The following is a 25,567-nucleotide window of genomic DNA, read 5'->3' as shown; positions in this document are numbered from 1 at the left end:
TGATTTATTTCATGTCCTTGTACATGTACATGTTGAACATTCCTCCCCGGGCTGCAATTTCTCACTCTCCTACACCTACATCAACACACACACACGCGCACACACACACAGAGCTGTGTGTGAGGCTGATATTCTTTGAGCTTGGTCACCATGTTTTCTCCAGCATAGTATTTAAAAATTAAAGTCGATGGAAACTGTTTAAAACAGATGCTCATGATGCTTTTGTGTGTGTGCGTGTATGGGTCTGTGTGTGTGTGTCTATGTGTGTGTGTCAGTGATCATGTCAGATGAGGCTGTGGAGAAACGGAGGATGCTTATTCGGAAGAAAAAGTTGTCCGAGGAACCTGCTTTGCTCACGCAAAAACAAGAAGCCCTCATTCAGGAGCTGCTCACGGCTCATACAAAAACATTCGACATGACCTTCTCTGACTTCAGGCAGTTCCGGGTCAGCTTTTCCTCTTATCATTATTATTTTTTAATTAACATATTACCGTAACCAGCACAATTTACTTTGCCTGGCCGAAAAACATCAACCACATTAAGGGCAATTTGTGGACACCAATTAGCTTACTCTGCAGATCTTTGGGATGTGGGAGGAAACCGGAGTATCCGGAGGAAACCCATCAAGCACAGGGAGAACATGCAAACTCCATGCACACAGAGACGGGAATTGAATCTGGCCAGGAATCGAAACCAGACCGTGAAGGTGCAAGGAGACAGTACTAACCACTAAACCACCGTGCCTCCATGTCAACTTTCTAATCACTTAAACACATGGTGAAGGTGCATCATGAAAAAAAGAACCCTGTGTATAGGATGAAGCGGTATAGATGATGAGTGAGTGAGTGGGATTACCCTGTACTATAAATGTGGAATGTTGGAATACATGAATGCAAAAAAAATGGTTAGAGAAAACAGATTATGCAGTTTAATAAAATCTCAAACATTAGTTTTAACAAATGTCTAATTAAAATCTCTCAAATGGGACCGGCACCGCATGCAGTAACTGGGTAGTATAGATCACGGCAACTCTCCAGCGACAGGGCTAAAACCTGACGGTCAACAACCTAGAGCCTTGGCCGTCTGAGCCACCACTCCCACAGCTTATGTTTAAGGTATTCTTATAAAAAGCATTCCCCTTGGAACCAGCTTGAGTATACAACTTTAGCTTCACGTAAGCTTTAATTTAAAAGCTTTTTGTAATGAAACTTGCCGTTCAGCACACCTGGTGATGTCTCCTCAGTCATTTCATTATCTGCGTTAAACACGCCATTATCACACAACCGGGTAACTGCGCTGCAATTATGGGACGCCATTGGGGTCAAAATTGCTCTTATCGTTAATTTGCGGTAATAAATAGTAATGCGATGAAATGTATAGATTGATCATGATCATTACACTGTTAATATTGACAGCCCTCGTAAAAATAAATAAATAAATCAGGAAAATCATCTGGTCTTATTAGATTGGGTCTTATTATTAGGCAAATTCAACCTCATATAACTTTTTTCACCGTGCCATTTTTTATGTAACAAAAATGAAGCCAAAAAAAAATAAAAAATAGTGGGCAATACTAAATGCCCCCAGGAGTTGTTTGCTAAATTCTGCCTTTTTTTTTTAATATATAGAGGACTGAATACAGATACAGCGATTGCTTTAATGTATTATCTTTTACAGCCCAGTTTCTGCTTTTCAGCCTAATAAAGAAAGGAAATAAACTGGTCTTTGTGACTCAGTCTGTGAAAAACCCAGCTCAGGTCTTTTTTGTGATTCACAGTTTTCTACAAAACCATTCTATATACAGTACATGTAGGAATAATAAAAAAAGACTTTAGCTGGGTTACATTTATGTTTTTTTTTTCCAAGGTAACATGCAAAGGCGACACGGTGGCTTAGTGGTTAGCACTGGGTTCGATTCCCGTCTCAGTGTTCATGTTCTCCCTGTGCTTGGTGGGTTTCCTCCAGGTTCTTCGGTTTCCTTCCACAGTCCAAAGATATGCAGATTAGTTTAATTGGCATTCCCAAATTCCTGTAGTTTGTGTGCCCTGTGATGGGTTGGCCCCCTGTCTAGTGTACCTTAAGTACCTAAGTCTCCTGGGATAGGCTCCAGGCCCCTTGAGACCCTGAATACAGCGGTATACACAATGAGTGAGAGAGTCAGGTAACAAACAAGAATTTGCACACAAACAGTTGTCTTCCCTGTGGTAAGGTGGTGTGTGTGTGTGTGTGTGTGTGTGTGTGTGTGGTCCACAGCCACTGGACCGTGATGCTGTGTACCCCCAGGAGCCTTCAGTCAGCCATCAGCATTCTCCTGAGACTGAGAGGATGGAGGACGTAGAGGAGGCCATCAGGCACGGCTCCTATCTCGCCCAGACTGAAGAAGATGAAAACAGTAAAGAAAGAAAACTCAAGTTCACCAGCCTTCCTCACATCACAGACCTCAGCACCTACATGATCCAGAAGGTCACCAGCTACGCCAAGCTCATCAAAACCTTCAGGTACAGTACACAGCGTTCAAGACTGTTAAGTTTTGATATCCACAAAAATCTGTGGCTGAGGTTCCTAAGGTTCCTGTTGATGTCCGTCCAGCCTGACTGCCTGCTAGATGATCTATACTGTACATAAAGCAAATTTTTTGCACAAATCTCAAAGAAAAACCAAAGATAATCCAAAACATCATCCTGAAATAAATTGCACTAGTGTCTATAATTCAAGACTTTAAGATATAAGAATTTACGTTGCTTTAGAATATAGAATAGTGTGACTAGAGGCATAAGCAGGTACAGTAGGGGTCCAGCATCTGTCTGGTGTTTTTCAGTAGAGCAACAGTTTTACTTTTTGTTAATTAGTGCTGAAATCATGACAGAATGACCATGAATGTTATTTGTATGTCTCGTTCTGTAGCTCACACCAAGAGGATCATTTAGCTCCAGAATTTGGTCCAATTACCATCATTTGAAAATGACAAGGGGTGTTTAAGTCAAAGCAGGACTTGTGGATGTGATTTTGATTTGAATAACAAAACATAGTTATGAGAACAAAAACTACCTTTGGTTTGTCTACATAATCCCTTACTACGCTAATGTGCTTAGCCAGGTGTTGCACTTGCTGAATGTGTATAGGAAGGAATGAACTGCAGTGAACTCCGAGTCATCTCATCAGGGATCGTTCCTTCCTTCTTTAAAAAGCTCGCCCCATTAAAAAGTAACTGTCAATCATTTTTTTTCTCGTACAGTATATTAACAGTTGCAATTAATAATGAAAATGTAATAAGTGGTAGTTTATTTTATTTTAATAATACTACTAATAATAATAATAATAATAGTGTGCATTATTAATAAAAAAAAAATATTGTTAAAGCATTCAAAAAGCATTTACTATCGGTTTTTACTGTTCTTCATGAGGCAGAGCTTCTTTATCTGATATCTATGTAAATGCTTTTTTTTCCATCCAATTTTGTATTTTCCTTCTAGAAATGGAACTGTGTTTGTGTGTGTTTCTAGAGCTCTATCAATAGAGGATCAGATCGCACTGCTGAAAGGGTGTGCATTCGAGATCGTCCAAATGCGCTTTAACATGCTGTTTAACGAAAAGACGGGCATTTGGGAATGCGGCTCGCTGAAGTACTGCATGAACGATGCCCAACGTGGTGAGTCTCATCAGACTGCTAGATACAAGTCAGTATTCTCAGCCATTTAATGATCTATTTATGGACTTAAAATTCAATATTCGAGATTCAAAGAAAATGGCAACAAATCAGTAAAATTTGTCATTTTGATTAATTTCGGTTGGACCGTTGAATGAAAACCAGACTATCAAGTGTAAAAACTCTTGGGGTTGGGCTTCAGCTCAAGAGAAAATCTGATGAACATGTTGCAGGTGTGATGTGCTGCTTTTTGAGGGCTGTTCTATTTTGAGGGCATTAAAGCATGAAGAGCAGCAACGTTAAAAAATAATTTAAAAAAGTTATTTTTGCAGTGTTATGTTGATTTTTTTATTATTATTCCAAGGTATATACAGTACAACCTCGGATCATAACACTGCCTCCAGAGGATTGTACAGTGGACACTATGCATCATTTTATTCGCTTCCTTTGTCACCCAGTTCTCTGGAATAGGTTCGATCTGGACACATCAGACCACCCACATGACCTTTTTTCGTTGCCCCAAAGTCCAGTCTTTATGCTTCTAGCAAATCGGAGCCTTTTTTGTTCTGATTAGTCTTATTATTGAGTGAATTTCTCATGAACACCCACTGTTTAGTCCTAATCCTGTGAGTTCTCACCTTCAAAAAGTGTTTAAGCGATTTTAATTAATTTGACCGTTCTATAATTGTGCCTTTTTTGGTCAGGCAGTGTATAAAACTGCTTATTGTGCTCATATACTAGACATTAGATCAATTTAGGGCAAAAATGTGGCTTTGTTTTGGGACACGGACATCTACGGCCAGTCACTGATTAGTGCGGCAAGAAAGTCCAGTGTTAGAAGTCAAAGAAAGAACCAAAAGGAACCAAATTTTTATCTTTTAGAGACAGCTGTCATAATTTCAAGAAGAAAGAAATTCAGAATTCAGTTCATAAACTATAGTGTAATTAAACAGTGGGCAACAATTTGTGTTTAAAGTATCATTAAATTCATGAAATATTCGAGAATGAAACAACCCGTAGGTTAGATCTTCAGTTGTGCGGACATTTTTCCCCTGCTTCATTCACGTTTCACTCTCGTGCTATTGATAGATCTCAGTCTTTAGCCAGTTTGCCACCAAGCATTATTAACTCCTCAGGACAAAGTGTCAGAATCGCTTCACCTCCGCTAACAAGACAGTGAAGTAAGGGGCACGCTAACAAGCTTTAGCCATGTGGAGGAAACCAGCAGGTGGTTTTTACGCAGTAATGATGGAGAACAGGAAGGCACAGATCGTGCCACAGAAAGCTGAACCTGTCACTGAGAGAGGCTGAATCTCACCTGCGGAACAACTGAGCCGGTAATAAAGGTCATGTGCAGTAATACATCGTTCCACTGTAGCGTATAACCTCTGCTCTGTGCCGAGTCACGCTCAGATTAGCCGTGAGGACGAGGTTAGCTGATACGAAGCCTACAGGGGAGTATACAGCATCGGCTTGGAGACAGAGACTCGGTCAGGCATTGATTTTGTTCTGATCTGAAATGAACGGATGATCATTTCAGGGTGGGTGGCTTTGAAAGTCTAAGTCGGATAACAAGCAATAATAAATAGCAGAATTTGAGCTCAGAGTGTACCGCTAACTCTGAGTGTACAGCTCACCAGCTGACTGTCTGCAATCTCCTGCTGCTCCGTCACATCGAGTCTGGGAGTTTTTCACAGCAGAGATTAGAATTAGACTTGAAAAAGAAACTTTACTTTCAAAACTGCAAATGTTTACGTGCAAAGATACTTGTCTGTTTTTTTTTTTCTTTTAAAAAAAATTTTGATTTATATTGTATTTATACATAATTTAAAAGGGATATTTTTTCAAAATCAAATGGAATGGATGGAATTAACAGGTATTTATGTACATACAGTTTAACTTTTAAAGAAAGTGGTGTAATATAAAAATGGATATTTTATTTTATTATTTTTAATTTTTTTATTTAGTCGTGTCCAATTCCTCCATCACTAGGGGGCTCCACATTAAGGCTACTACTACCACTCAGTTGGAAGGACAGCGCTATCCGCTCCTTCCGCTTGCGTGAGCTCACAGACGCCCCCGATTGGCTGTAGAGCCGTATTAATGTGGGAGCGTGAAGTACCTCTCACCCCTCCCCTCTGGGAGAGCTCGGCCAATCAGCTCTCTCTAGACCTCCGGCTGCGAGAGGTTACAGCATCACCCGGGAATCGAACTCGCAATTTCGTAAAAGGAGCTATATTGTTAGTTGATACTCAAGGTTGTGCCACTGGAACGAAAATTTGATGTTTTAGCATTTCAGCCAGTCAATATCACCCTGATACTAATACATGCATACACACACACTCACACTCACACACTCATTCACACACACTGGAGCCCCAATTAGGATGATCGGCATGTCTTTGGACTGTGGGAGGAAACCGTAGTACACAGAGGAAACCCATCAAGCCGTGAATCGAACCCGGACCCTGGATGTCAGAGGCCACAGAAAGTGGTCATCGTTGTTTTAGTAGCCAGATAGGCAAGTTTTCAGAGTACTGAGATAGATAGATAGATAGATAGATAGATAGATAGATAGAAATCAATTTTCTTCGAAATATCTCAGTATGAAGGAGGCTCAGTACCTGTGCTAACTATGTTTTAATCTCTTATCGAATCTGCAATACACAGCGTATCATTCTGGGTACGCAGGGCTTTTATGAGTTATTTTATCAGAAAAACGTAACCATGACCATATAGATCATGGTGTTTATGTACTGACTCTAGTCCACATTTTTCTGTCTTTACTGCACAATACACTATTATCCAATTATCCATGCTTTGTCTACTTTCCTCTCTCTGTTGCATCTCGAAACAGCTGGTTTTCAGCGCCACCTGTTGGATCCCCTGATGAAGTTCCATTACAGACTGCGCAGGCTGGGCTTAGACGAGGAAGAGTATGTCCTGATGCAGGCAATCTCACTCTTCTCACCAGGTACAATACACACACATTAACGTTACATCAAGCTCAACTTTAACCATTGTACAGATTAATTTGAATCATGCGACCAATGTTTTAGTGCTTCCTCCTTAGATCATCTGGTCATGTGGCTAAAATATCATGCCAATGTTAGTTTCAGGGCGGCACGGTGGCGTAGTGGTTAGCACTGTGGCCTCACACCTCCAGGGCCGAAGATTCGATTCGAACCTCAGGTCTGTGTGCATGGAGTTTGCGTGTTCTCCCCGTGCTTGGTGTTAATTGGCGTTTCCAAGTTGCCCATGGTGTGTGGGTGTGTCTGAGAGTGTGTGTATGTGTGTGTGCCCTGTGATGGATTGGCGCCCTATGCAGGGTGTACCCCGCCTTGTGCCTTGAGTCGCCTGGGATAGGCTCCAGGCCCCCCGCGACCCTAAATACAGGATAAAGCGGTATATACAGTACGAGCGAGTGAGTGAGTAAGTGTTGGTTTCAGATAGAATAAACTCAAAAACACAATGTTTTTACCACCACCTAGTGGCAGAGGGATGGAGTTAACAGGTATTTATGTACATATGTCAAAACAAAAATGAAGCATCCAGAAGAAAAACTGTTATTTTTTGTTGTGGTGTAGTGGTTAGCACTGTCGACCTACACCTCCAGGGTTGGGGTTCCCTGTAGGCTCCAGTCCCCTCATGACTCTGTACAGAATACGTGATATACATGAATAAAAATACTTTCGTATTCCTTGATTGCTTTATCCATATAATAAAGACATACAAATGGCTTACACTAAACTCATTTTTGTGCTTCACCATGTGTTTTTCTTTGTGTGTGTGTGTGTGTGTGTGAATGTGTGAATGTGTTCAGACCGGCCGGGTGTGACGCAGCACAGAGAGATCGATGAGTTTCAGGAGATATTAGCTCTCACACTAAAGAACTACATCAGCGTGAAGCGGAGCGGCCCGGAGAAACAGTAAGAGATCATGATGTCATAGCATAACCTCTCGTCTCTGTTACTCAAATCCTGAAATTCATTACATACAGGAACTTTTATAGCTGTGTATTTGCACTTTACGAACACCAAGCATTCTCTTCTGACCTTCGACCCTTGCCTCCCTCTGCACAGATTGCTTTTCCCAAAAATCATGGCCTGCCTGACTGAAATGAGGACTATGAACGAGGAACACACTAAACAGGTGCTGCAGATTCAGGACATCCAGCCAGAAATGTCTCCCCTCATTCTGGAGATCGTGAGCAGACAGTGTTGACCAGAGGTCACGTCATTAGATTCGACCACAGCAAGAGAACCTCAACCCTCACGGCTGAGCGGCACAGACTCGATCCCGGAACACATGGACGATTCTGGTGTAAATGAGAACGTATCAAATGAAATATGATTTTAATGCTGGACAGATCTTGGGGGTTAGGTGTGAAAGTCCTGTGAATGAAAGTCAGGCTGAAGACTGAACCAGAATGGGATGTACACCAATTCTACATATCACCGTCTCGTAAAAAGCGGAGCTCAAAGCCGGGCTAGAGATTGAAACACTAACACACGCCATGTGTATGCCAACATCATTAAACATTAATGGCCATGTTGTCAAAACTGATTAGTCAGTTTTTGAAAACTGAAGAAGACGGCAGGAAATCAGGAAGTGTTTTGTTTTTTGTTTTTTGTTTTTGTGAAGGAAAAAAAGGTGTTGCTTCAATGTTGTTTAAGTTACTACTTACTGCTAAGCTTTTAAACTTGTGTGCATTATTGGCCTTGTGTGATTGCGATCTCTTCTGCACTTAATCTGAGCCAGAGCCCATGGAGAGATTCCACCAGAGCCATGTATGATAGAAAAAAACAAACACTGGACCCTATTTATCTCCTCCGGTAAGACTAGCACAAAGACCTACGTAGACCATGAGCTGCTCCCAAAACAAACCCAAACATCCTTATCCAGCCTGAACACCAAAACTGGCTGGATATAGTACCTGGGCTTGGGGCCGGCACTGAGAGTGCGCTGACGGTGGTTGGCTGTGGGTCATCTTTGGAAAATCAAACCTTGGCCTTTGTGAGGGAGAGACTGAGGGATGCTCACACTGACCTAATGTAAACCGTTCTTTAAAATAGTAATAAAATTACAGAGTGTCTCAGTGGTGTAGTGGTTAGCACTGTCGCCTTGCACCTCCAGGATCTGGGTTCGATTCCCACCTCTGGGTTTGTGTGCATGAGGTTTGCATGTTCTCTCCCGTGCCTGGTGGGTTTCCTCTGGGTACTCTGGTTTCCATAATTCAAAGACATGCTGATTGGCGTTGCCCGTAGAATGCCCCATGTCTCCTGGGATAGGCTCTAGGCCCCCTATACAGGATAAATCCCTATAGACGATGAGAGGATGATTGCACAAAGTTAAGGAGGCGTGGTCAGAGGAGGCATAACCAAGTATTAGGAAAGGAAAAAGAATGCGTGACTGCTTTTTTGTCCGGGGAGCTTGGAGTTTCCGATTTCCTGGAATAAATCACATCAATGCAAAGTCATGTCACATGCTACACGGTTCGCATGTGCTTCTCTTAATTACCTCTAGATAATCTAGAATAGTTAATGTCATCTAATGGCATTAAATTGATCATCTGAAAGTAAATGTAATAATAATAATAATAATAATAATAAATGCAGACAGTAACATTTAGATAAGTCCGGTGCCCATTTGTGTTCCACAGTATATTTGTGATGTGTTTAAAGTTTTATTCCAAAGCATTACTTTGCCGTGCATTAAATTATTCTGTTTTTTGTGTGTGTGTGTGTGTGTGTACATGTCCATTAGTGTGTATCAACCTTAAAGCTGCAAGCGTGATGTCTGTGGAAAGAACATTCACAGTTCTATGAACCTGACAACAAAAACAAGAAAGTTGCGAGAGATACAGTAGAAAGACGTAAAGACTTAAACGTTATGTGTTTTCCGTGAGATGTGTGTGTGTTGAAATAATTTTTATTACAAAAGAAACGAGGTGTGATACTACAGTAATGTTTTATTTCGTGGGATTTCATGTGTAATATGTACCTCAGTGAAGGACACTACAGGGGGGTGAAAGATGAAAGATTTGTTGCATGAAATGCTACATGGATATAGTGATGCTGGCATTTTATGGGTTAACATGGCAGACGTGTGTCAATCAGGGAGAAAATAGCATATTTGGGTACATGGATCCTAAAAGTACTTGTGTGTAAACACGATCACCAGCACGGGGATGTTTTTAGCACAGCCCTGTAGTTTACGGGTGTTTTTTTTTTTTTTTTTTTTTAAAGAAAAAAGTTACAGCCAATTAAAGCTCAGAAGACCAGCTCGATGTCAGTCTGATGCTCGGTCAGGTCACGAGGCTTAAACAGCCGTATATTTGCTAATGTGACAAAATGAATGTGTCACTCAAAAAAAAAAAAAAATATATATATATATATATATATATATATATATTTTATTTTTTTTTTTTTCAGTGTGTGCAGTAATGCTTTAAATGTAGATGTACAGGTTTGATAAAGCAAACAAATGGTTTACACAAGACAACGAACGATCAATGTTCAGTCAAACCTCTCAGGTCTGTTTCTGGCTGGATATTTGTACAGATGTTGTAACTCAGGAAAATAAATGAGATGTTTAAAGTTAATGTGTTGTTCATTGATGCCTTTTAAATAAAGGTTGCATAAACCCGGTAAATGAAGTCGTATTGTATGTATTTATACCACCTTAACTTTTTATACATGATGTTCATTTCCCTGGACGATGCAGAATGGCCGTACAAGCAGATGTGGTGGTGCGTTTTGATTTTTACAGACATGACATTCTGTAAAAAAAAAAAAAAAACACAAATATTGATGCACTTAAATGATTACAAAGCGTAGTATCAATGTCCTGCATAAAAGAAAGAAAGATAAAAGTTTAGGACATGTGGCAAACAGAACTTGTTATTTCTGAGCACTTGGCTCTGAGCTACGTTTCTGATGTGCAAGCTGTTACACTTACAGTAAGTATAAAGAGGTAAAGAAGACTAAAAAGAACTTGTGATAACACTATCCAATATTATGTATGGCATGTAGTGTGGTGGCCAGTGTGTGTGTGAAGATGACTCCTCGCGCTCCCAGAACCACATTCTTTCACACTTTAAGTCCTGGAATATGGCAGTGACATCAGGGAAGACAAAAAGGACATATAGGAGGATTTCCTGTGCATTGAGTACATTCAGGTCACATTCCTCCATTAAGAAGACAGCTATATCAGGCCTGAAGCCTATTCCAGGAAACTTTGGGCACAAGGTGGGGTATATACTGGACAGGGGGCCAATCTATTGCAGGACACACACACACACACACAGACTCATTCAAACAGGCAATTTGGGAACACAAAGTAGCCTAATATGCATGTCTTTGGACTGTGGGAGGAAAACAAAGTACCCGGAGGAAATCCACCAAGCACAGGGAAACATGTAAACTCCACACACACAGACCCCGACCTGGTGCTTTTATGCTTAATATCATCACTCTGGGAATGCCTCAACACTGAAGGTGGGAGGCCACAATGCTAATCAATACACCACCTTAAATTTGATAAAATTTTATATAATTAAGATCCAGCTGTCACATACAGTATACAGTGACATTATTTTCATGTTTCAGTTAGAAAGCTGGGGTTAGAACACAGGATGAGCCAGGAGACAGCACCCCTGGAGCAGATACAGTAGGGTTAAGACTTTTATAAAACCTAACATCTGTTTTCTTAGAACAGCTGTTTTTTTTTTTAGAAAAGTGTGTTTAAACTGACAGATCATATCACACTTAGATTGCATACAGTAAACGGCATTTCACTAATTACTAATGACTTCTGAATGTAATTGGTTGCACTAAAACTTTTAAGGGGCTTCATAGCAAAGGGGGTGAATACATACGTACAGTACATGCCAATTTTCACATTACATTTTTTTACTTCACCAATTTTATTCTTTTTTTTGTGCAGAGCCATCACATAAAATTCAGATAAAGAAAAAAAACATTTAAATTTTAGGTTATAATAGAAGACAACATGAAAAATCCCAAGGAGGGGGGTAAATACATTTGCAAGGCACTGTACCTACAACTTCCTGATGACTAATAACACCAGTGAACATTTTATATAATACAAAATATTTCCCAGAGAACAACATGGGCAATAATAAAGGAAAGACCTTCAGGACTACTCACCTTTATAATGCACATGGAGGAGTACCGCTGGGTTCAGGAGTCATTTTGGACTCATTTTGGACTCAGCCTTACACCTCTGCTTTCATAATGTTACACAATAAAGGACAAAAAAACAAGACAGACAGTGTAATGTTCATTTCCAAGCTATCCTACTGTTTATTTAATGCAAATTACAGTACCAGGTAACTATTCTCTGAATCCGAGTCACACCGAGGAACAAAAACGGACATTATTTACAAAGAAAAGGAGACATTTAGCATACCTTCACAGAAATAAAGATGTATATACTTAAAATTAAAATAATAATAATAATAATAATAAAAAATCAGTCACAAACAGAAGCATTCAAGTAGTAGTAATGTTATACAGGTTGGATTTTTTTTTCCTTTATTTTCACTTTAAACCAAGACACCTTTTTTTTCTTGATGTATGTAATGCGATGTAAAGGTATGAATATAGCTAACATTATTATTTTTTGGCTTTTCCATTTTTATACCTGTCTTTACTCTTATTTAAGGTTTACCTCATAAGAAGTGGTCACACGGTTGGTGAAAAGTAATATGTCTACGAATGCAAAAAATTTACAAAGCGAGCTTTACAGAGGAGGGAAGCTGGAGGAGTGGAGGATTGTGGGTGCTACGTGACGCCCTGCAAATGCTGCTGCCGGTCGGCTGAACACAAGTGTGTACGCTGAGGAGTTATTGCCTGTAAGTGTGACATTACGACCTAGGGTTGAGAAAACGCACACATACACGCACACAGAACACACCTACACGTGATTTAAAACGTCATCAGATCTCTAACAAATACTGGCTGAAAAAAAACCCCCCTCAAAAATAAAATAATCCCCACCATGGATTGTTCTGGGTGTCACTTAAGCAATACTGCATGAGCGAGAGTGCTTTTGTATTGAATATCGGCACGGTATTCGGTACGCCAGCACAGCTGCGAGTGCGATATTGCTTTTATACAACAGTTCTTTTAAAATAAAATGAATACCATGTTTAAATACCGAACACCATATATTTTTAGACATCACATCCCCCAAATATTTTGCTTAATTTCGCTCTATCAATCAGATGAGAATCAGGGTGTTATGTGTTGCCATGCCAACACACAGTCTGAACAACACCCCTAGTAAGTCTAGTAATTGGTTTTAATGTAATGAACTGCTAAACGGGTTCGAATAGTATTTCATTATAAACAGACAAGTGATGTGACAACATCAGGGGACGTCCTGGTGCTTTTATGCTAAATATCAGCACATCATGTGAAGACCACATGTCCTGCTAAAATAGTGAACTAAAAATGTAAAATATTTTAAAAACGATTAAGATGAAATCGCTATACATCAACACTGGATTGTACAACATCTGTAATAGTCGCATACATGGTTTATTAACTAACACAGGTTGATAAAATTGCACATGCTGGTAAAGTATCCTATAATAATAATAATAATAATAATAATAATAATAAAAGTAATAATAATCAGGCTTCTTGATGATGTGAATGGATGGACGATAAAGTTTAAAGAAGGCGTAGAGAGAGTAGTACCTTTATATAGAGCGAGGATGTCAAACTCAAGCTGTGGCTGTTTAATTATTCGTTTTTTGGCTTTCAACAGTTTATCAGGTGTAGCTTTTGCTTGGTTGGAATGAAAGGCGGGACTCACATGAGCGTTCCTGGATCCTGATTTAGTAGAAGGGTTACTCAAACTACTCACTTTTATGTTACTTTCGGTACAGCCCCAGTTATTGCGTGGAGTTTAATGATTTAACCATTTACGTTTCTCTGAGGAACATTAAAACCATCAAATGCATGCATGTTCATAAAATAAAACTGTATGTCCTGCTCAGCTTTGTCGTCCCCTGACTGTTTCATTAAAAATATTACGACCGAGTTACGAACGGTTATGACTGACGGGGGTCAATGATGTAAATAAAGAGGTAGGCCAGGAGAGCTTGAACACCGACCGACCGACCGACCAACAGCAAACGTGCAGAGTGTCACAGAGAGTGTTTACAGTACTGTGTGAGTAAAGGATGAGGTTCGATAAGGAGGAGGAGGAGGGGGTGAGGGGGTAGAAAGGGGTGAATGGAAGCAAAGGCACTCCAAACTCTAGATACACTATACAGTTACTACGTATCATTACAATAATATAGCTGGCACCTACTGTACAGAGAAGATTGAACTATATGGCTGGAGAAAGCATCTACAGTTTCCAACAAACAGTTCAGTTCAGATTTGCCCTGATCTTTTTTTTTTTTCCTCTTTTTTTCCCCCAACATTTTATGAGATTTGATAGATATATATATTCTTTTTTTTCTGTTATGATTTCCTTTTTGCTTGGTAACAGTTCTCAGGTCAGCATATGTACATATACAGAAACCATAAAACACGCACAATGTAGATCTTTTTTTGTTTATGTGTGTATATATATATATATATATATATATATGTGTGTGTGTGTGTGTGTGTGTGTGTAAGACAACAAATTATAAAAAACAAAACATACAAGCCAGAATTTGGCAGAGAGCATCCTTCCTGTAATGTATTTACATTTTTACGCCGTTACATTTGTTTGTTTAAGACATCTAGATTTAAAAAATACCCTTTTATCATTTAAGATGATGATTTAAAACTGGAAAGCGGGACAGGAAGAACAAATGAAAAAAGACAAGTGTTCCAGTAGTGGTTACGACGACACCTGCACAGCACTGACGATTTAACATAGAAAACAGGAAATGCTCAGCTGCTCGGTTCACCGCTCTGAACGATCGGCATCGCGGCCGTCTGCCTACGAGCTTTAATTCAAGAAATTGACGTCTCGGCTAACTGTGCTCTTGTATTCGTGTTCAGCCGGAACTAATCAGGATTACTTTAAGCCTAGAATTTGATAGATTGTTTCATTCAATTTGAAAAAAAAACCCTGCCTTTTTTGACGGAAATCCTTATATGACTACTAAAGAAAGAAACCTGAGGACTAGCGATGCTAACGGAGAGAAAAGAGCGTGAGCGTTAAATCTGGATGAGAACACGGTCTACAGTTCTACAGGCTCGGAACTGTAAAGGTGAGCTGGAAATTACAGCATGCCCGTTTCTTCGGTATGGATTTCATTTATCCGTGTTCACGTATGCATATAATCTTTAACTCGGCACGCGAAAGCTCCGCCTCTGAAACGGCCATATTTAAAGCTTCCTCTGGTCAGAATACACATAACCCAGAGGCGGAGCTTTTATTCATATACACGCACAAACACACACACCTATTTATATATATATATATTACATAATGCAAAGAAATATATAAACTGTGTATGTATTTATATATGTATATATAATACAAAAACACAGAAAAAGAGACAAACAGGTCTCTCATGTCAATCAAAAATGCCCCGCCCCCACCGCCCTTACACAACTTCATAAAATCCCCCTGATTCAATATACTTGCAAAATAAAAATACAAAATAAAACAATATGTAAATATTCCAAAAACCTAACTAACTCTTTCAGAGCACATTCAGATTCCTTTTTTTCTTTTTTCTTTTGTTTTCTTTTGGCTTCGTTGCTGAATCATGCACACTTGTTGTGTTACTTCGCTTGGTATGCAGTCCGAATGCAATTTCTATATAGTATATATGTTTTTTGTTTATATATGATGCACAAAATTGCCTTTTCCTGTATTGTTTACGTTTCTGAGTGCTCCCGACCAAATTCAAGCCATGCACTATATGTGACGGGGTATGAAGGGGAGGGAGGATGAAAATGAGAAAGTTCAGACGCTATGTGTGTGTGTGTGTGTGAGTGTATAAGACTGGGATTGAGAAAAAAATAATAATAAAAGAGATAAGGAGAGTGTGACAGAGGGGGAGCCGGAGAGCGAGGGCAGTTTGAACAGCAGGCTCGCTAAACTGAGATGGAAGAGTTTTGGATTCGGCTACTGGATTGCTTTCGTTAAGAGATTGTCCACGAGACTGATGATGATGATGATGATGATGTGAGATCTTTCCCCCCTGTGCCACTCTCTCTTTCACTCTCTTCACTATCATGGCTTGGAAAAGCAGTGACATTATGGTTTGGCTCTTGCAGTTTGGTGGCTGGATGGGTTTGACTCCGCCCACTGAACTGGGGAACGGGCAGGGCGTTGTCCGGATGGACTGGGCTGGGCTGGCAGGGGTGAACTAACCGGGACACTCAAGTGGAGGTGTTGGAGGCGGAGGCAGAGGCTGCGTTGGTGGTCTGACTGCGTTCTCCACTGTTGGCATCTGGAACATAAAAGAGTCAAGATGAAGGTTCTGCTGCTGTGGAAATGTACTCAGAATCATTTTCTCCATAAAACAGTGCACTGTACAGTGTAATAGATTTAACACGCGACTATGTATGTTGATCTGAAGTAAATACTTTAATTTAAACTCATTCTCCTGCCAATCACAGCGATCCTAGCGAACCATGAACGTCTGTCATATCATTCTGAGTGCTTTTCTTAGAGCATGTCACACTGCCAGGCTTCACTGGTCTCAGGATACACATGCTAGCATTCATACTTCCTGTATGGGACAGACTTGGCTGGCGGTTTCTTATCTAAAAAAAACGTTAAAGTTGACATATACAGTACGTGACAAAATATACAGTACTGAAATGAAAAGACACCATCACCTTGTTGTCATCTTTCTCCTAAAAGAAACCGACGTACACGCTTATTAGCGTGTTAACTTAGCGTGTATGAGGGATGTAAGTGTTTGAAGTGTGTAGACGGCGTTCGTATCGTTCACGCAGATTCTCATCCCGGATTCCCGAAACGAAGGTCGCTGCAGACGTCTACAAAAGCAGACGATTTGCTGGTATAATGCAGGCACAGATCTTGGCGGATCTACTCAGGTGAACACACTCTTCTTTAACGTTCCCCACAAGTAGGCATCAGGTGTGAGATCTGCGTAATGGGATGGTTGTGGGGAAGGAATGTGTTCTGCCACATTTTTTAAACTCGGTTCCCATTCACAAGAGTGGAAATAACACTCAACAATGAATACTTTCCCCTCTGTCGAGAGAGCCATTTCCAACAACAACTTCCTTTTCACTACTAGGAACAAGTGTGGCTGGAGCTACTGTATGCCGTGTTGACAAGTTTCAGTACGTGAGTTTCAGTACTGTATATTTTGGTGCATACGGTATATAAAGGAACATCTGAAACCAATATGAGGTCTGAAAACTCCCAAGACGGGACAAGATTCACACATTTGGCCTGATATTATTCACAAAATTAACTTGACCTTAACATTTTTATAGTTTTTATTACTTAAGTAAACTGACTTTGGATTACATTAAAGAGAAACTATTATGCAAAAGTTTTTTTTTTTTTTGTACCTTTTTTTTTTTGTGTTTAAACAAACAGATTTTCCGGGACCAGGGTTCACGGATCGTCATTCAGGGACGTAAGCCTTTTTTTTTAAGTTTGCACCATTTAAATGTTTTACTGCAGCTAAGAGTCTTAACACCGAACTATTCTTAAAGATTTCTTTCACTCAATTTACCACAAGTCCTGGTTTGACTTGAACATCCCTCATATTTGTCAGAACGTACGAGGTCTGAAACAAGGTCAGGATTCTGATTAAAACAGCTGCTTCCTTAATCAGTGTGAGCCTCATTGTAGCTTGTTTTTTTTCTCCACTGATTACTGAAGCGGTTATTGCATTACTGTTTTAATTACTGTTAAAAACTCCCGGGTTAGTTCTCGGCTAGAGGAGCTTCTATGGCGATGACTTATTTAAATGTAGGAAATCCTTCTATAATGAACTAAACATTGATGTCTAATTATAAGAGATCTTATTATTTCTCATGTCCTGGGAGGAATAAGGTTTAATATTCTTAGAGGAAAAAAATAAAAGTTAACCTTAAACAGGAGACTGACCTGTAGTGCTGGAGGCATTGGTGGGGGTGGACGCACCTGCCTGATTACGTGCATGAGCAGGAATCAAAATGGTGGCCAAAGATGGGTTACTGGACAATTCTGTTTAATAAGAAAAAAAAGAAAAAAGAGTGAACAAATTGCACAAAGTAGGAAATTAAAAACTTTACTGGTCAATCCAAACCTTGAGTGGTAAAGTTGAACAGCGATGGCTTCTCCCGCCCATTGGGGAGTTTAATGTTCGGGTCTCTCAGTTCGTCGAAGAAGGAGTGTGCGCAGGCTTCGAGTGGTGTGAGCCGAGCCGTGGGCGTGTACTCCAACAGACGAGAGCACAGAGCGATGGCTTCGGGAGGCGTGCGTGGCCGGAACACCTGCAAACACAAGACACGGGTTAAGGCAAGACGAGTGGAGATCATCATTTCTGCATAGACATTAATTCCTATTATAACTAACAGCAATGCTTTAATAGTTACAGTACTTCTTGCATGTATGTGTACGCGAACTGCGAAACTCTGGAACTGTGTTTCTGGGGGAGAAAAAAACTTCAAATTTCAAATATTTGTCAATAAACTAAGCGTCGGACATTACCGGCTTAATTACCACCCCAGTATTAGACTGAATCTAACAATGAGGTGAGGGTAATTTTAACCTGCTGTAAGCTTGTGTCGGGACAGGAAATAAGATAGCATAGTCATCTTCTGCTCCTTATGCACTGTGTAAAATAACCACCAGGAGGCACTAATTCTTCTTCAGCTTTTCTACACTACAACGCTACAAGGCTCAAGCCAATAATAATAAATAGAAGAACTTCATCTTTAATTTCAATACATATTCTATGCATTTGCTAACTGGATACACCCCAGCTCTACTCACATCACACCAGTCAATAGGTTGTCATACACACTGCCTTATTAAATACATACAAACAAACGCACAACCTAGCCATTTCAGAAGGGTCATCGTGGGCTGCATCAAGCAAAGAAAACAGATAAAGAGATATGAAATTACTGCAACTGATTTAAGAACCATTCAAAACAAACAAAAAGTTAAAATGATCCTCAACTTGAACTGCCTCACCAACCCCGACAAACTGCCCCACTTACTGGGGAAGCACAGAGAGAGCTGCACACTAGCAGCACAATACACACACACCTGCCACCAAGTGAGGGGCAGCAAGTGACAACACCTCACCATATCACACACACACGCACACACAAAAACAAATACGCACTGATAACTGTTATAATTATTATTATTATATGCTTTCCTTTTATTATAATGTTCATGAGAGTCACTTGACTTCAACTAAATGTCTGTACTCTTTTATTTTATATACATTTATTTATTATTACTCTTTCTATACTCTTGTTTTTTCTACTATCTACTCCTGATTTTCTCTTGTGACTTATTTCTAATCTTTGGCAATACTAATGAAAATATTTGTCATGCCAATGAAGCACCTTTAAATTTCTGAAAAAGGCTTGAATTTGCTAAAGAGCATAAAGATTCGACTTCGGATTGATGGAAAAAAGGTTGTGTGGTCAATAAAATGAAGTCAACTGACGACCTGAATGTACTGAATGACCAGTTTATCACATCTATGGAGTTTTTTTTTTTTTTTTTCATTTCAATGAGGAATCATTTCCACAAAGCTAAAAGTGATTGAATGAAATCTTACAGTGTGTGACTTTTTTCCTGGCCAGGGAGTGTATAAAGTATACACTGAAACCTCGGATTGCGAGTAACGCAGAGATTTTTTGTTTTTCTTCGGAGTAAGGATAATTGTGTAAGACAACGAAGAGGGGGAGCTTCTTACTTTAGCTTCACACCTACACACTTTTTTCACACACTGTTTTTTTTAAAGTGCAGGTTAATGTTTTATTTTTACTTAATATTTTGTGTTAATTATTTTCGAATTTTTATTTTTGGGGGCTGTGGAACGAATAATGTGGGTTTCCATTATTTCTTATAGGAAAATTCACTTTGATTTACGAGTGTTTTGAAATATGAGCCAGCTTCCGAAGCAAATTATGCTCGTAATACAAGGTTCCACTGTATGTAAATCATTGGCAGGCATATAGCAGTGTATATAGCTCTTGTGTGTGCTATAACGACGAGACGAGCGGGAAACACAGGTCAGCAGTAACACTCTTAGGTTCTGTCACCCAGCAGGGAGTTCAAACAAAAAGACAACATGCATTCTGTTAATCGACTCAGGAATTTAAGGCGCAGGGTTTTAAGCTAAAAGTGAACCAGGTGCTACAGTAGTTCATGTCTGGTGCTAGTGCTGGTTCAGTAACGATCCTCCTAGAAGCTGCCTTTGTTAACATTGCTACTTTTCTAGCAATGTTAGCTGGAATGCTAGCGACAAAAAAAAAAAAAAAACAATGTTTAACTTCAACATGGCTTTGCAAGAAGTTTTTCTGACATTCTTATTACCAGAAAGCATTTGAACTGCTTCTTGCATATTTTTATTTATTTATTTTTTTTTTAAAGAGGGTGGTGACAAACTTTTAACGATTTTCTGCTTGAGTGCCGGTGCTTTGGCTGTCTGGCAGGCTCGAAATTGGACACCGGCTACAAACTACCTTCGGAACCACCTTGGTGAAAAAAGGGGTATTAGTACGCTTGAACAGAACCAGGATTTTCAGTTCTTTGATTCACGCGCCTCTGGGGTGGGGAGGTGGTCTGGAACTGTTCCCTAGAGAACTGCAGCACACAGAAAAACATTTGTCTCTGATTACAGAGAAAACATACAGCGCATGCACAAGCAGTACAAAGAAAGAATCCTACTATAAATGTACTAATAAGGGAACAGATGGAAACGAGTCAGCTAAAACTAAAATCATTCTGTGACTATTATCAGGAAGAAGACATGCGATCAGTACATATGGTGATAGATGGCTTCTGCATGCAAACAGCACAGCGTGGTTGTTAAGTGAGTCAGGATGGAGATGAATGAGATGAGCAGAAGGACGATATGGAGGTGGGGGTGAAGGTGGGTATGGAGCTGGGTGGAGCTGAAGGAAGAGAAACTGGTTGTTTTTCTGTACCTGCTGACTCACCTTAGTCCATGGGTGGGCCTTAATCTGAGGAAACTTAAACTCTGTGTAGTTGGGGTTCATCTCTCGGATCTGCTCACGGGTGGGCGTGCCCAAGACCTGAGAGAGAAAGAGAGAGAGAAAGAGAGAGACAGAGACACGAGACAGTGAGACAGACAGAAGCACTAGAACAGACTGTGTAAATGAACACACACACAAACACACACACACATGCGCACATACAAACATACACACACAATATACACATACACATGTGCGCACATACACTTGGGCGCACAAATACACACACACACACACACGTACTAATACACATGCACACACACACACGTACACACACACACACACAAATACACATATTCTCACACACACACACACACACACACACACATATATACACACATACAGTATATACACACAAACACACAAATACACATACACACACATTTCACTGCATATCGTACTGTGTATGACTGTGTATGTGACAAATAAAATTTGAATTTAAACACACACACACACACACACACACACAAACACACACATAGACATAGACATACACATACGCACAAATACAGATACTCGCACACACATACACTAGCCCACACACACACACACACACACACAAATACACATACACTCGCGCGCACACACACACACACACACATATACACACACACACCAGGAAGGCGTCAGTACCTTGATGATCTCCACCAGCTGATCCACTCCGCTGTCGCCGGGGAAAATTGGTTGCCCTAGCAACAGCTCAGCCAACACACAGCCAGCTGACCACACATCTGAAATAAAAATGATAATAATAAGAGACGGTCAAAGGTCAGTGAGAGGAGCCTAAAACTAGTAATGAAATCGATCACACACCCTTTTAGGCAGAGACATAAGCTTTATTTTTCTCTCTCTCACCCACACACACATCTGCAGCGCATGTGTGTGTGTGTGTGTGTGTGTACATACCTATGCTGGAGGTGTAGTCAGTAGCTCCGAAGATGAGTTCAGGAGCTCTGTAGTACCGCGAACAGATGTAGGAGACGTTGGGTTCTCCACGGACCAGCTGCTTAGCACTGTGCACGGGAGAACATGGCGTTTCAAAAAGAACAAATAACACCACAATAATCGCACAGCTAACACACTCTTTTGTTTCTTCTTTAATTTAATTTACACTCTCAAAGAGAAACAAAGCGAGACACAAGGAGATAGAGAGAGAGAAACAACGAGAAAGACACACAGGGAGGAATAAGTACAGAGAGAGAGAGAGAGAGAGAGAGAGAGAAAGAGAGAAAGAGAGAGAGAGAGAGCATAGCCCCACTGCTGCCTTCCCTGCAGGATGTGTCAGACAGTGAGAACCTGCGAGACAGTGAGACACAGCATGAGACACACCCTGAATATCCCTAACCCTAAGAAATCACAGTTTAACCTCACTACTGTTCAAATACTCATAGTTTTTGTTGTTGTTTACCTACTGTGTTTTTCTTTTATATGTAATATACGCTTATAATCTATACTTTAAAACTGTAAGGTTGGCGTGTCTGTACATCGAAGATATTTGCGAAAAAAGTATTTTTTTTGGAGGGGGCGTAAGATATGTAATAGAACACATCAAATAGTTTTGGGGAATTTTTGCATTCGTGCATGCATCATGTAAAAACTAGTGATTTTTAATGTTGAGGTGCTTGAGGTGACATATAGGCTTTGTTTCATTAGCGATTGGCACACAGGATGAGAAGATATGCGACTTTAAAATTTATACAGAAAACGACCTTTGGCGCTGTACATTTTTGAATACGTGCTTATGACTGTGCAAATAAAATTTACTTAATAAACTGTTTTTAAACTAAAGGATTTCACGCCTTCATACCACGCACTTTACCATAACATAAAAGTATTAATTCGTTTCAGAATACAACAGATGGCGCTGTACATTTGTTTATATGCTTATAAGTGTGGCATTGAAATTCACTTAATAAACGCGATCTCACACCTTCATTCAGCGCATTTCACGGTAACGCGCAAACATTTTCATTCATTCCAAAATTCAACAGATGGCGCTGTACCTTTTTTAACACACGCGTATGAGTGTGCAATTAAATTCCACGCGAAAAAGTCACGGGCACATCTAGTGCTTATATACACGTTTCTAAAATGTTACTTATAAATGTAATCAATCTTCTATAACCGCTTTGGCAACAAGGTGTTATTTTTTTATTTTATGCCAATAAAGCTGAACTGAACTGAGAGACAGAGAGAGAGAAAGAGAGATAGTGCAAGAAAACAAAGCAAGACTCAAAGAAAGTACATGCAGACAGAAAAGAGAGAAAAAGAGAGAGAGATGCACAGAGACAAACAGAGAGAAAGAGAGAGAGAGGTGCACAGAGACACAGAGAGAGAGAGAGAGAGAGAGGTGCACAGAGACACAGAGAGAGAGAGAGAGAGAGAGAGGTGCACAGAGACACAGAGAGAGAGAGAGAGAGAGAGAGAGAGGTGCACAGAGACACAGAGAGAGAGAGAGAGAGAGAGGGAGAGAGAGAGAGGTGCACAGAGACAGAGAGAGAGAGAGACATGCTGCATACAGTAGAGCTCAGCATTTATGCAGCTCATAAGAACAAAGAGACACAAAGCAAGACAAACAGACAAAGAGATGGACAGACATAGACATCGACAAAGACATAGAGACACAAAGGAAGATAAACAGACAGGGCTACACAGACAGACACACACACATACACAGAGGAAGAGAGATGCATAACAATGTGAGTTTTTTAACATTCATGCCAATAAAGCAGCGCTGAACTGAACTGAATTGAGAAAGAGAGAGAGAGAGAGAGAGAGAGAGAGAGAGAGAGAGAGAGGTATATAAACAGTAGCAGAGAAAGATCAAGTATGGAGAGAGACACACAAAGGGATATAGAGAGAGACAGGGACATACAGAGAGAAAGAGACATGCTGCATAAATCTTTCATGAACACTCGTCTTGCTCTGACGGCCGCATCATGTGAAGAAAAGTGCAGACAGAAAGGTTATGTTTATTAATAATTAACCAAAGACCCCGCTCCCCCTACACACACACTGCACAGCTGGCTGACGGTTTCTGAATGCTGAGTCTGCTCTGGCACGCCCGGGCACCGTGTCACCTGAGCTCTGCTGCTCCTGCACACTTTTACACACTGTAACTGTGTGAAGGAGGGCTCCGGCGTTAATGATTCTCACCAGGGACACATTTGACATCCCCGCACGCTTCGGTGATACAGGATATGCAGGGAGACACCCGTGCAGATAAATAGGTGTGTGTATGTGTGTGTGCACGTGCATGTGGGTGTCCGCGGCCTAGTACTGACCTGCCGAAGTCACAGAGTTTGAGGACGGCTGTCTCGGGATCCAGCAGCAGGTTCTGCGGTTTGATGTCTCGATGGCAGATTCCGAACGAATGGATGTAAGCCAGACTTCTGAACAGCTGATACATGTACAACTACAACACACACACACACACACAAAACATTTTAGCCATAAAAAAAGTAACTAAAATATTTTATAGGATAAAATGACTGTAATTCATCACACAAAACCTGAAAAGACAGATCTTGGAAAAAAAGACGCCTCATACACACCTTGACGTAAAGTATGGGGAGGGTCTGTTTGGCTCGGCTGTAGTGTCTGGCGACTCTGTACACGGTCTCGGGGACGTAGTCCAACACCAGGTTCAGGTACACCTCGTCCTTCTGTGAGGATGGAACACAAAAACATGCGGTTAAAACAGTGGACACCTGCATGCAACGTTACGCTGCTTACCACTACTTCTTTCTTTCGTTTTTCCTTCATGGATTACGGTGAAATGTGAATCCTTGATTCTGATTGGTCAGGAGGCATAAAATAATTGCTTTCTCTAACAGCAGCTCTGAAGGATTTGTTGCAAACCGATATATATATACAGGTGGTTCCCCTACTTACCAACAAGTTCTGTTCTAGGAGCATGTTCGTAAGTCGAATCTGTTCTTAAGTCCGATAAACTGAGTCTTATACGCCTATGATACGAATATACAATGTAAAGCATACCAATCCACTTGACTAAATATCTGTCCCCTTTCACAACCCTGCCATCATTTGGCCGAAAACTGTAATCACACCTAAGGAAATGAATCAAGTTGAAATGTGAAATCTAACAGTGCTATCTCTGTGCCTTTTAATCGTGAGGGGAGTCCCAGTCGCCATTTTGTCTTAAAGCTGGTTTCACTGTATTGGACTGTGAACTCCAATTAGTTTTGTTGAGGATTTTCCGAAATTAGGATTATTCACCATCAGGACAGTCATTTTTCTATCATCATGCTTCCAGACTGATTAATTGAAACCGGTGAGGCCGACTCATTTCTCCCACACACACACACATACAATATACCGGTGACCAGACATTTTATACATTCACTTACACACTGTAAATATTGTACATAACTGTAAATATTGGTATCTGGTACACTGCAGTGTCTACTTTCTGTATGTGAGCTACTTCTTTGATTTGTTCGCATGTTCTACTCGTAAAAATCAAAGCTACTTCTTTGATTTTTACAAATGTTCATAGAACCGCTGTCGTAACTAGAATGTTCGTAACCAGTTTAAACACATTCCTAAACAGACTAAATGTATAAAGTAGTGTAAGAGGAATAAAACAATTTATAAAGTTTATTATGTTAAAGGAAAATAATCTGCCTCCGCATAGTTCATTATTTCTCAAAAACAGCATGCCACCCGCGTGTCCTAATCCTCACTACAACAGCTCTTA

At 40.3% G+C, this 25,567-nt stretch overlaps 2 protein-coding genes across 3 annotated transcripts in view; one reads left to right on the top strand and one right to left on the bottom strand.

Moving 5' to 3' along the window:
* The window catches only part of nr1i2 (nuclear receptor subfamily 1, group I, member 2), a 38,524-nt gene extending 29,137 nt beyond the window's left edge, over window positions 1-9,387 (top strand). Inside the window, exons 4-9 of the mRNA XM_053497313.1 lie at window positions 276-445; window positions 2,254-2,498; window positions 3,504-3,649; window positions 6,504-6,620; window positions 7,470-7,575; window positions 7,729-9,387. Of these exons, the coding sequence (XP_053353288.1) occupies window positions 276-445; window positions 2,254-2,498; window positions 3,504-3,649; window positions 6,504-6,620; window positions 7,470-7,575; window positions 7,729-7,870 (926 nt within the window). The 3' untranslated portion in view covers window positions 7,871-9,387. The remainder of the gene's footprint in view (window positions 1-275; window positions 446-2,253; window positions 2,499-3,503; window positions 3,650-6,503; window positions 6,621-7,469; window positions 7,576-7,728) is intronic.
* A 2,562-nt stretch (window positions 9,388-11,949) lies between these two features.
* gsk3ba (glycogen synthase kinase 3 beta, genome duplicate a) overlaps window positions 11,950-25,567 on the bottom strand; it is a 57,655-nt gene continuing 44,037 nt past the window's right edge. Inside the window, exons 4-11 of one of the 2 annotated variants that reach the window (XM_053496241.1) lie at window positions 24,402-24,512; window positions 24,132-24,262; window positions 21,754-21,860; window positions 21,481-21,578; window positions 20,779-20,886; window positions 17,910-18,096; window positions 17,729-17,827; window positions 11,950-16,085 (exon numbers count right to left, since the gene is read on the bottom strand). In XM_053496241.1, the coding sequence (XP_053352216.1) occupies window positions 16,015-16,085; window positions 17,729-17,827; window positions 17,910-18,096; window positions 20,779-20,886; window positions 21,481-21,578; window positions 21,754-21,860; window positions 24,132-24,262; window positions 24,402-24,512 (912 nt within the window). In that variant the 3' untranslated portion in view covers window positions 11,950-16,014. The remainder of the gene's footprint in view (window positions 16,086-17,728; window positions 17,828-17,909; window positions 18,097-20,778; window positions 20,887-21,480; window positions 21,579-21,753; window positions 21,861-24,131; window positions 24,263-24,401; window positions 24,513-25,567) is intronic. The other variant, XM_053496242.1, reaches the window with a different exon arrangement.

The sequence above is a fragment of the Clarias gariepinus genome, chromosome 5 (genome assembly GCF_024256425.1).
Source record: "Clarias gariepinus isolate MV-2021 ecotype Netherlands chromosome 5, CGAR_prim_01v2, whole genome shotgun sequence".
Taxonomy (NCBI): domain Eukaryota; kingdom Metazoa; phylum Chordata; class Actinopteri; order Siluriformes; family Clariidae; genus Clarias; species Clarias gariepinus.
Note: the sequence above shows the minus strand (reverse complement) of the source record. Positions and strands in the feature narration are given on the sequence as shown.